Source organism: Rissa tridactyla, chromosome 4, assembly GCF_028500815.1.
Source record: "Rissa tridactyla isolate bRisTri1 chromosome 4, bRisTri1.patW.cur.20221130, whole genome shotgun sequence".
NCBI lineage: Eukaryota > Metazoa > Chordata > Aves > Charadriiformes > Laridae > Rissa > Rissa tridactyla.
The window spans coordinates 56,127,628-56,140,077 of NC_071469.1; the positions used below are offsets into that span (position 1 = coordinate 56,127,628).

A 12,450-nucleotide genomic window follows, 5' to 3' on the forward strand; every position below is an offset into this window, starting at 1 on the left:
CAGATTTTTGTTCTGCTTTTTTAATCTCAGTAAATATGGGCAGAGGACTAAGAGAGAGAACTCTGACTTCAAACTTCAAATCTTTATTCTATCATAATTTCTAGGGTGTGGGAGGGAGAGATGTTAGCCTTTTTTTTACTTCTTTTTTTCGTTTTTTTCTTTGAATGAAAAGTGTCCCATCTACCAACCTGGGCAAGTATAAATCATAAAATCTTTGGAGTCAGGACAGTACATCTTCAGACGGTTTAACACACAGGCTCCATGTAATACCAGAAGTCCGGAAGAGTTTTGTTCTTTGTTGCTCCAAAACCCCTTTTTATAACTAGCAAAGGCAGAGGGAAAGGCAAGAAAGAGAACCAAAAGCATGGACTAGCTTCTGTTTGAGGAGCAACCAGACAGACCAGGATTTTTCAGTCTTGAACAAAGATGATTACAGGGATACGGTAAGAGACTTACAGCATTCTAGGTGGCTTGCAGAATAAAAGCCAATTACTCACAGTTTCTCAAATTACATAATGAGGAATCAAGTAACAGATTCAAATAACAAGTGGATACTTTTTCAGACATCCTTCAATAATCTTTTGAGCCCATTGCTAGAGGACTCTGTATAGAAAAAAAATAATAACACAAGTTCAAGGAGCAATTAGACAAATTTAGAGAAAACAAGTCTATGAAGGGTCATTAAACCCAAAGATGCTTCCTCTGGGGGAGGAAGTCCTTGACCTGCAGATTTCTGGACTGTAGTTAGGTGCAGGGGGGGTAAGCATTACTGCACACTTGTGCTGTGCGTCTTTGGCATCAGCCACTGGCAAGGGGACGCCTGATCAGCTGGGCTGAGGTCTGGCTCCATTTGGGCACTTTTATACCCATTAAGACAGCAGTGTGTTTGGCTTTTACTGGGCATCATAAGGCAATTCTGGGAAGTCTCCACTGTGGCTAGCTCTATCTGTCCTTTTCCCACCGATGGGAAAGGAGCAGCAGTGAGACAACAAATACCAGTTTGCGGCTGGTGTTTGGTTCTTCTCCTTCCCCATTGCAGCTGCTGCTTTGGAGCCAGGAGCCAGTCAGGCTCTGCAGGACGGGGCTCAGAAGACACTAGACGAAGAGGGAGCTTAAGAGATCTGTTCCCCATCATTGCGTCCACAATATGCAACTTTTATCTCTCAGTACTAACTGCTCATTGCAGCAGAGCAGTAAATTGTCTGAAAATGGAGCACACACATCATCAGTTATTTTTTTAGAACCACTGCACACGTTGCAGAGGGATTCATGTGAACAAAATAAACAGAGACCATGTCATTCTTCCTCTCTTCTTGCTGATAGAGGGTATCAGGAGTTAATCTTGGGAGGAGTGGGAGGGAGAAAATGCCCTTTTGACTCAAAAGGTCTGAAAAGAAATACCGAGTATTTAAAAGGAGGAAAATAGCAAGTGTGTGCTGCAGTACCAACCGAGAGTCAAACACTTCTGAGGTGTAGCACCAAGCAACCAAGCACAGTGCTGTGTATCAGGAAAATGGACTATGAACACAAAATAGGCCAGTCTGAACCAAGAAGAATTATACTGATATTTCACCACTGTTTGGGCCAGAAAATGTATCATCTCTGGATTTGTGAAATTTGGAGTTTGAACTGTACATGCTTCCAGTTGTGTTTTAAGTAGATTGCTAATTTTGACCAATAACAACTCATTCTTCGTAGTGCACCTCATAGCAAAGGGGAGAGGGCTATGTGTTAGTGGGTGACTTACTGTCATTTCAGTCAGGTTGGTTTCTTTCACAAACTCGGACTCATGAAGTTTTGTGAATCCTGGTATGGGAGACCTTGCTGTAGGTGGAGGAGCCAAAGGCTGTCTGGGAGTTTACGGACAGCACTGTCTGCACACAGGCAGGTAAAGGAGAGGCTGTAGTAATAGCCTGGTATTTAAGGATCATTATTCTGCTTCAGATCATAGCTTTGTTTCTAAGATAGGGATACTTGTATTCAAAATACCTGGCCTTCATATAATAGATTTTAGGTATCCTGAGCATTTCAGGGTTGTGCACGGTCCCAGAGACATGAATGAGAAGAGGAAGGTAAAACTGTAGAGCTGGCTGCAAGTCCTTTGCCTCCTCTGAGTTCTGAGGTGCCTGGGGGACAAAAACAGCCGCCAGAACAAACTGGGTTGGACCCATGGTAGGGACCAGGATGAGCCCTCTAATGCATTACCTATTTGAATTCTGCCCTCTCAGAATAACCTCTTTGCCGTTGAGTGCTTCCCTTTATTCTAGAGGAGGTCTCACATTGCTGAGACCTTTGGAAATATCCTGGCTGTAGTGCTATAAATAGCGTGTGTTTCCCACTGACTCAAACCTGCCAGCATAGCAGCAGCCTGACGTGGGTTTATTTTCCTGCTCGAGGACTACACAAGCGCTTGTGTCCTCTCTCCGCTGAGACATCACTTCGCTTTAGGCACTGGTCTCTGCTCACTGCTGGGAAGTGTTATAGAACCTGGCTCACATTCGTGCCCTTTCTCATCTTTTTTCTCTAATGAAACCCCTCTCCCTGGGCACTTCTTGTCTCCCCTCTCCCTTCTTTTCTGGCAGGTGTCTGCTTTTCTCAGGTATTCTGATTGCTACCGTATATTCGTTTCTGCTCACATCATTTTGGTTCATCTGCTCTTCATATGTACTGCACACCGCCTGTGCAAGCTGCTGCGTCTGAATGAGCTTTTAGTAAGGCTCCTTATGACCCCAGAGCTTCCTTTGGCCTTATCTTGCATTTACATGGTGCCTTTCAGTCCCATGAAATCCAGCTCTAAAAATAAGCACATCTGTGTGTCCCGACAACCCATCAGTGTTTCTCTGAGCAGGATCTTGTCTGATAGCTGACAGCACATTTTGTTAGTGGAGTTTAGGAGAGGATTTACCTAGTCAAAATGGCACAAGGATGGTAAATGGATACAAAGTCATCACAGAAGTGATAATAGGCCAGTGTAATGCTTAGAATAAGGACTGCTAACGAGCACAAATGCGTTCGATAACTTTGTCTTCCTACCCCAGGCTGTGGGCAGCAGTTCGGTATCCACTTAACTGACCTGCTCAGCATCTTGCCTGGGGGCTGTCCAGGACTTTGAGCTGAGCACCCAGCTTTCCCAAGTGCCCTTGGAGCAAAATGAGGTTTAAAGAACTTGTTGGGAGGAAAGGAACAAAACTCTGCACGTCTGTGATGTTCAAGTGGGGTTAAATCCTCGAGGAGCCTTTCTCCTCTCTGCTTGGTAATTCGAGCACTTCTTTGTGAGATAAGGGAAGGTGTCAGCTCCAGCAGCATCTGAACTCACGCTCTGCTTTGTATGATTTCTGTGCCCTCTTCAGTTTGCTAATCAAAACAAGTTTCCGCTGCGTGTTTCTTATCCCCGGAGGGTGGAACTATCCTCAGAAAATTAAAGCTCTCTTATCTCTTAATGTGTCATCACAACTAATAGCCTGGGGACTGTAAACAAGTTTAAATATCAAAACAATTTGGCTGGTGATTGTCTGTGATTATGGATTAAGAATACCAAATTTGCGCTCGCTGATATTCCAGCTAGATTGAATACAAGAAGCCGGATCCTCAGCTGGTGTAAACAGAGGGAGCTCAGCTGAGCTCAGGGGAGGGAGGCTGCTTTGCACCAGCTGAGCCTCTGACCCTGGGAGCTTTTCAGAAGGTTTCATTCTTGTTTTTCAAAATGCCAGATAATACATGACAGTATGGGCTGATCAGGAGGAGCAAAGCCGGGGCCGTCCTCCCTTCCTCTGACTTCCCAGGAGCTGCGCTTCCGCTGGCTGCACCCTTCACTCGCAGCCTCTTTGGGGACCTCATAAATAATGCCTTAGAAGAGAAATGATTTAAGATTACAAAACTTTTTCAAGAGCAAGTCAAGGTGCCAGCATGTTCAAAAGCTGCCAGATACGCCGGGGCAGGTACTTTGGGAGGGATGTGCTTTGTATCTTCGATGTGACAAACATAGTGCAGTAAATTCACAAATGTGCACTTGCTGCTGCCTTTTCCAAAGCCCTGCCACTAAGCCGTCACCTTTAGCTCAGTCACTCCTCACGTTGAGTGCGAAGAGACGAGGAAGGATTATCTCCTTTTGCTAGAAATGCTTTGCCTCAAGCTCACTGGACTGTTTGCAGTGACAGTGATGTGCAACGGGTCCCAGTCAGCTGGGGAGATGGTAGTGGGTGTATTTTATAGCATCGTTGCATTCAAAATTTTTCATGTTAGCAGCTCCCTCTTTTGGAAGTGTTTGTGGGGCCTCGCTTTTGTTATGGATCGTTTTCTGGCAGAGTTTGGGCAGTTCTTCAAAGAATCCCACTGAAGAGAAACTGAGGCAGAGAGAGGCTAAGTGGATTTCTCGTAGATATATAAGAAGTCAGCAGTAGTGCGAGGAGTGTCCTAACTGTCCTTTCTCCCTTGTGCAATGCAGAATACATGGAATACATATCTTTTCAGGGATAGCTTTTTGCAATACACATTTTTTTTCAAAAGGCTGAAGTTAGGTTAATGAATATTACAAAATGAAGTAGGAAACACGTGAAATTCGATGTAGCAGGAAAGCATTTTCCTAATGAAGTAGTAACTAAATAAGAAGGATAGTTATTAAAGAACTGGTGAATCTAGTGCTCTCCATCCCTCCTCTCTCAGCATTTCCATCAGCAGTTCTGGGGAAGGAAAAGGAGTATTTCTGACAAGCATGAAGTCCCACCAGAAAAATATAAAAGGAGCAATGTGTCATAAGAATCTTAAAAATATGAAACAATGTCAAATAAATGAAATCAATTTCAGAAGAGAATAAGAAAGGCTGAAAAAAGGTACCCAGAAAGCCAGAAGACTTTTCTATTATCTTAATTAGGGTAATTATACTAAAACTGACAGCAAATATTTTCCCAGTAGCAAAAAACCACCCACAAACCCCAGCCAGCCAAAATACTGCTCTGAGCGTGAGATCTGTGAAGGTTAAAGGCTTGAATCTGCCATTAGGAGAGTGTTCCTCTTCTCCCAAGGTTAGTCCTTAAACGTGGAGAAGAAATTTTGATTCTGGTCTCCTCACAGTTCAAAGTCAACGCTTACCTTGATTTCAACGGTGCTATATTTGGCAAAGTACTAATATAATTGTATTTGGTCCTAGTCTTGTCCTGTTTGAATGTTAAATGCTTCTTAATACCGAGCCCATTGTGCACTCTCTCTCTCATAATTAAGGTGATGTATAAAATAGGGAGTGGTGTGGACCTGCTGGAGCAATCCCTCCAGGGAAAATAATGGTGCCAGTGTCCACACTACACGTGTTTTGGGGTTTTGCCTTTGGACCAGCTTTTGTCTGGACCTCTGCTCCCACAGGCTGCAGTTTCTTTTATTGTTTTTCTAGCACATGAAGAGCTCATGAAGCATATCTCTGGGTGTAGTTTCATCCAAAAACGATTTGGTTCACGCAGTCCCAGGCTTCATCATAGCGTGAGCCAAATACAGCACATAGGCATGGCTGGAGCAACGGAGATGACCTCCAACAAATAGCACTGAGCGTCAGCCCACATATAAACTCACAACTGCTGTTGCCTCCTTGTTTGTTCATTCATATTCATCATGGCCCTGGTCACCAGCTTCTTCATGCATATTTCACTGCGTCACACTGAGGACCTTCTTCCTCAGTTAAGGCCACTTAGTGGGACAAAAATAATCTGGCAGTCTGAGCCGCATTGGTGGTGTTTGGATTTGAAACCACTAAGTCCCTCCTTGCTAATAATTAGAACTCACGAAGAAGAAAAAAGTGACTGTACAACCTCAGATCAGAGATTGTGGAGCCCAGGGACTCCCTCTCTTGCAGTAACCAGTAATGGGTGCCTGAGAGAGACTTTAATAACGAGACAAGGATATGGTGGTACTTCTCCAGAATACTTTCTTAGCTTCCAAAAAACTCACAACTCAAGAATTTCCTAAGCCAGAGGCTTTATCTTTATACCTAGTAGCCTTTCATATGTTTTGTTCTTTTGTGAATTATTTAACTACTTTTTAGATTTATGTTAATTTTAGGATCTATAGTGTCCTGCAGGAAAGAGTTTGACACTAACTTCATGCTGCACACTTTGGATATATTAAGAAAAGAGTGAGGCTGTTAATAAGAGGGGTTCAAATGCCCCTGTGCTGCCTCTGCTCCCATTAATCCTAGGAATAGGATTGTCTAGTGCACGTGGTGCAGAGTCACCATGCCCAAGTTAAGTGTCGGTGGATCCAGTGCATCTGCAAATCCACCCTAGCTGGGGCTCTGCACAACTTTGTGTGGGTTTATGTTGATGTAAATGGGAAACTCGGCCCAAACCATGGGATGCGAAGTGACCCGTTGTATCTTCTCTGGCTTTTTTCAGAGCCAGAAAGGCGGCTTGACCCACAGGATGCCTGGGTATGACCTTATTTCTGTGGGAGCCAGAGTGCTGAATTGAGAGAGCTCAGCTCTCTCAAAAAAACCAGCCAGCAAGGACTTCATCCTCCCCTCAAATCCTTGTGTTCCAGGCCTGGGATTTTATCAGATCGTATTTGTGATCCCACTTGTTTTTTCAAATAAAGAGTGAAATGCAAACGTTTGCCAGAGGGGAAACTTCCCAGTTACTGAAGGGGAAAAGAACACGATATCCAAATGACTCATGGCTTTGTGGGTGAAGTAACAGCTGCATGTCATAGCTTGGGATGTGGGTTTGTGGTCCGATGCCACACGGAGTGGATGTGCTTGGGTTGTGCGGTTAATGTAAATGGCTTTGGTAGGAATTCTGTGACTTCACAGAGCCAATTTGCTTGTTAAGATATCACTGACTGCATGGCAGCAATTAATAAGATAGTGAGGGCACCTGCCAGATGCAACCAAGCCCTCCTCTGGACATCAGCTGGGGGCAAATATGACAAAGCCCTTCTGCTGCTAGAAGAGGTAGGTCCTGCAGGAGGAGCTGCAGGTGGCCATGGCTGGAGGAACTGTGGGGACCAGGGAGTTTCGGAGGGCTGGAGGGAAACCTGGAGGAGGACAGCAGGAGCCAGCATCCCTGGGAAGGTGCCTCTGAAGCTTTGCACTCCTGGGGCAGGTTACCTGCTGGATGAGCATGCTCTGGTGCCTGATGCAGTACGCCTCTGCCTGGTGCCCCCTGCTCCCACTGACTTGTGTCTGTCGTGGGTGTGCCATCAGGTTACCGACTCCCTCGTTCTTGTTTTTCTCTGAATCACTTGGTGTCGTGTAGGCAAAACACATAAATGCTAATGCAAGTGTAAATGTAAAGGCCAGTGGCACCTCCGCAGACCCCCACTTCTGCCTTACTCACCACTAATCACTTGTACCTGCTGGGACTCAACCACAATGCCCTTTCTAGGAAGCTGCCAGCAGTTACTCGCTGTCCTACATACGAACAACTTGCAGATGTGACAAAATACAGGTTGTTTTGTCTGGATTCTCTGTTTTCCCTCTCTGTCTCTCCATTGCAGAATTTCCTCACGTCTCCCACGCCTTTTGGGACTCTGGTTGCTGCTCCGTGGCTGTGCAGCCCAGGAGCTTGGTGGAGCTTCAGGTCAGGCCTCCCCTCGGGGATATTTGCCTGTGCAGGTGGTGGCCTCTTCTCAAGGAGCTCAGACCGCCCTGAACATCCATGCTGCATGGGATCTGGTGGTTTTGCCCCACGGGTTAGTGGAGGGAGCAATGAGGGAAGTGCCTGTGCCCCCTTTCTCCTCCAACCAACCCCCTCCTATAGGCAGGAGCTGTTGGGGAGGATTTTTTGCTACATCCTAACACTGCTTCCTGCGGCAGAAACATCATGGGATACGGTTTACAGCTTGGGAGACAACAGCAGGGCATCGCCTGAACCCAGCTGCTGGCAGATCAGTTGGCTTTGGGAAACCAGCCAACCTTTTTCAGTTTTCTGGGGCGCTCCGGTTTGCCTGTGAGATAGAATTCGCAGCGTTAGATAAGCACGGGTAAATAGAATTTATCCTTTTCTAATTTGAACAATCAAAATGTTTACCCAGGTCTCAGCACCTGGCTGGAAGACCAAAGGAGCTTCTTTGTTTGTGACTCCAGCAGTGCCAGGAGTCGGGGCTGGTCCCACATTTGAAAAATCTTTTTTTTAAGCCGTTCGAAGGCTGGGGCTGCTGCTTGGGAAATGGTTGTGTTCTCCCTGCAGGCAGATCGATACACTTCAGCTCACTGCACTGCGAGTAACTTTTCATCGTACATTAAGAATGAAGAAAATAAAAGCCAAGATGGATGTTATTTTGGTTTTGCTTTTATTTTTAATAATTTATTAGGAAGTCACTGCTGCCTTCCTTCTCGTCAGGAGACAAAATGCCTTTGTCTTTGGTGATTTTTCCTATTAAAAAGAAACGAGGTCTTCCCAGTTTTGTTTCCCTCACCCACTTCTGTAAATCTCGGGTCTCCGCAACTTGACAAGATGGTCTCCTGCAGTCCTCATGCAGGCAAAGTCCCCACTGACACCAGTGGAGTCACACCTCGTTGGCAGATGAGTTGTATATGTTACAAACGATTTCTGGCACGTAAGCAGAGTGTAACAGAATTAACAGTAAGTAATCTCCAGGCTAGCTGAACTACCATTTTAGTTAAGCATTTACTAAATAGCTAGTAAAAATATTAATCTTTTTAAAGTGAGTTCTTAATATAACACATTATGGGGCAAAAAATCTGCAATTGGTTCCACTATTAATCTTAGTTTGCAAGCTCAAACTAACAATCCATTTTGGTGTTTTTCTTCCTAACTGTAGGTTATCCTGAAGGGGAGGATAAAGAAACTGGCCACCAAGATGGTAATCACAAGTGGAAATGAAGAAGATAAAGGCAGTCAAGAAAAGGAAAGCAAAGAAGAAACCATCTTGGCAATGCTTGGAATTATTGGGACAATTCTGAACCTCATTGTGATCATTTTTGTGTATATTTACACAACGTTGTAAAGTAGAAGGCATGCAAATAGACCAGATAAAACGGCCATTAAGAGTGACTACAAACATTGCTGGCTATTGACAAGTTGTTTAATCAGAATTGACTGTGTATTATATTAACACATCATAAAAGCACTGCCTGCAGGCAGCGAAGGCTGAAGCACAATTAATTTAACAAGACTTTTTCACACAGTAACAAGCTTAACTCTTCTGCCCTGCCCTCTTCCTTTCCGTTTGGTTTTAGGTTTGGGGGAAAATGACTGCAATTATGTAAATTGTAGCTTTGAAGAAATCCACCAGGGATATGTTGTTTTAACACAATTTAAAAAGAAAAAAAAAAAAAGAAAGAAAGAAACTGTACACTACATACAACTAGAAATGTATACTGTATACCCGCAAAGATTGAACTTGAAGATAGCTTCATAGCACTGATCACATGTCCGTCAGGTCAAATGGATTTTTTTCTCTTGGTTTTTGCTTTTGCTTACATTGAATCTGACAAGCTTTTTATTTAGAATGAACATATGGTGCAATCATGAAAAAAACAATTCCATTGAGCAAGGTCTGCCTAAACCTGATAAAATGTTGGGAGAAATACATTACGTGGTTATTTTTCCTTTCTCATTTGCTTAACGTCTGTGTCTGTTCATACCAATGTTTATAAATATATATTTTTAATAAATGTGCTATATTTTTAGCATGAACCAAATATTTGGAGACACTCGTATTCATGCAGCTAAATTTTGTTTGACGAAGTGCCCTTTTTGACAATGGATGTTATTTTGCTCAGCAATTATACAGCAGTCTCGTTTGCAGCCCTCTCGCTGTGGTCTGAAGCGAGCTCACATCGTGCTCATATGCATGACTTGAAGTTGGAATGTCAGCTGAAAAGCTTTGCTGCTTAATACGGGAAGTAGCAAAACATTGTAAGGTGACCTTTGGAGACTGGTTGCAGAAAGAAGGCTCTATTTATAGTTTAAAAAAAAAAAAAAGAAAAAAGAACAGGAAAAAAAAGCAAACGAAAGGAATATTGAGGCATCTCACAAGATATTACAAAATTCACAGAACTGACGGCTTTCCAAATCTGGTCACGCTCTCTAAGTGCTTATATTGAGAGAAGAGAGCAGAGGTTTATGCAGTTGAGAAGAGAAATATAGAGCGCCTGTAGTGAGGGGCTTAAGCGAAATCCAGACTGTAAATACAGAGTATATTTTAAATGTGAGGATCATTAACCCTTTATGCTTCTCTGATGTGTGCTTTAACTGAGGTTGGCGCAGTGAAATTCTCTGACTTGTGTTTTTGACAGGAATGTACAGTGATGATGATCACCGTTTTTCTTCAGAGTTCAGTACCTATAAATATATGAAGCATTAAAAATATGAGACCTCAATTTTGCCTCAAGCTGCCTAAGTACATTGCCCATTAACTCTGACATATCCTCTTAAAAAATAGGTCAATTAATTGTTTACTGACTTGTGGTTTGGATTGCGTCCTCGGATAGACCAGGGGGATTGCTATTGAAGTCAGCTGGAGCTGTAAAAAGTTCGATCCTGGAGTCTCATTGATTTTAGTGATCAGTCCTGTCCTTCTGGAATCAGCAATGAGCTTTTCACTGGTTTCCAGGGGATAGGACTGGTCCGAAAAATACAGATTTTCGTTGCAGGCTATAAAAGCAAGCCTGGAAAACCCTGAGGGGCACCTCTTATAAACAGAGGTGTTCAGTCTCTTGTGGTAGCTCACATTCAATAACAAAACCATTAGGAGAAGGGAAAAGGTCGGTAAATAAATTAAAATGAAATCCCATACGGAGACTGAGGGAAAAAATAGCAAAAATAATCTCAGGTTAATGAAAACATGACAGAGGTGAGAAAACGAGCAGAGATTTGAATGAGCAGAGAACGGCGCGGAAAGAGGGTGCTGAGCCGGGGTGGTTGAGGAAACGTTTGTGTTCGGAGGGTGCTGGTAGGGCTGCAGGTCTCGGGGTGGGGGGGGGTGAGAAACATTCGTGGTACAGTTCAGAGGAGCTGCGCAAGGCTGGTCTTGGTTTTTAATTTATTGGTAATTCTTGGTAATTCTGCGGAATTACCAAACTCTACTTTTTGATCATCCTGAACGGAAAAAAAAAAAAGTGGATAAAATATATTTGCCTCCACTCTGCATTTTTTTCTTCTGGTTAAACTCCTGCTGATCACAGCACGTGGCAATGGCATCGCTCGTGTCCTAGGGCACCTGCACACGCTCCGGGCACCCCCCTAACTCCAGCCTGCCCCTCGCGCTGACAGGATCCTTTCTGCAGCGGCTTCTCTTCATCCTCTCCTCCTCCTCCTGTGTCGGCAAATACTGACGGGATCTGCCTGAGGCTCGTACCCATCTTCCAGAGGGGAAGCCTGGGGAGGGATGTGTCCGAGACAAGAGATGAGCTCTCATGCCTGGTACTTCTTTGCCTCTCTCTGCAGCAAATGATAATACCCGTCATCTTCTTGTGGGCACGAAGATGCTTAATGAATGAAATTTTGCTGAGTACTTTTATTAATATTACCAATTAAAGCTCTGCATTGTAAAACAACGTATTACACCCTCACGGCCCTAAAGTAAAGTAGCAACTTTTGCTGCTCATCATGGTTGCACTCCTTCCGACATGGGCCTGCATCTGCAAATAGCCCAAACATGCCTAAGCTGAACGGGTGGATCAAAAAGCGGACGGACTCTGTCTTTACTCTGCCTTTCCCAAGAGAAGACCCCTGAGGGGATGAGTTTCCAGGAGTGGGCCTGCTGTAGTTTTAGCGTAGGCAGAGTGGGCACTACGGCCCTGCGCCCTCAGCAGCCGCGTGCTCTACGCTCTGCCACGGGGCTTTTATCGCACCCTGGAAGAGGAAGAAAGGTTCATCCCGTTCCATAAAAAGTTTAGGACTTAATATTTTAATTTTATGGGTTTCTATTCACGGATAGTTCTAGAAATATCCTGGGGCAAGTACTTCTTAAGTAGATTCATTAAGTATTCATTTAAATAAAAATGAAGAGTTTCCTTCGAGGGCAATTTCTCTGCCTTTTATTTGGTATTCATGAACACTGATATAGGAAAAGTATGTTTTCAAGAATGAAGTGAAATGTTTTATACAAGGATTTGAAAGTCTGTCTTCCCAGGCAGCCGCAGGCAGGCCTGCTTTCAGCTGGACGCCAGCTGGAGCCAAACTCCCCTCCTGCTTTTTTATGTGAGCAGTTTTCAGCATGTGCCTATACGAAATACTCGACTAGGTAACATACATATCATGGATACCTTGTAGTCAGTAACTGCAGTATAAATAGTTGAATAAAACATCTCATTACAGGTGCTGAATGGTAAATCTGTTTTGGCAAGGAAAAAAGCTGATAGTCTCATTTTTGGCTTGACTTGTAGGTAACGCAAATAGTTTCCAAAGTAAATTTTTTTTAGATAAAATATTACTCCATTAGCGACAGGAACTTTCACGTTTGCATTTGCGTAGAAGGAAATTAATATCCAATATCTTAATA

At 43.8% G+C, this 12,450-nt stretch overlaps 1 protein-coding gene across 1 annotated transcript in view; it reads left to right on the forward strand.

Annotated features, from left to right (window-relative positions):
* LOC128908041 (protein TUNAR) overlaps nucleotides 1-8,949 on the forward strand; it is a 30,034-nt gene extending 21,085 nt beyond the window's left edge. The window contains exon 2 of the mRNA XM_054197496.1: nucleotides 8,764-8,949. Within this exon, the coding sequence (XP_054053471.1) occupies nucleotides 8,764-8,949 (186 nt within the window). The remainder of the gene's footprint in view (nucleotides 1-8,763) is intronic.
* Nucleotides 8,950-12,450: the final 3,501 nt, after the last annotated feature.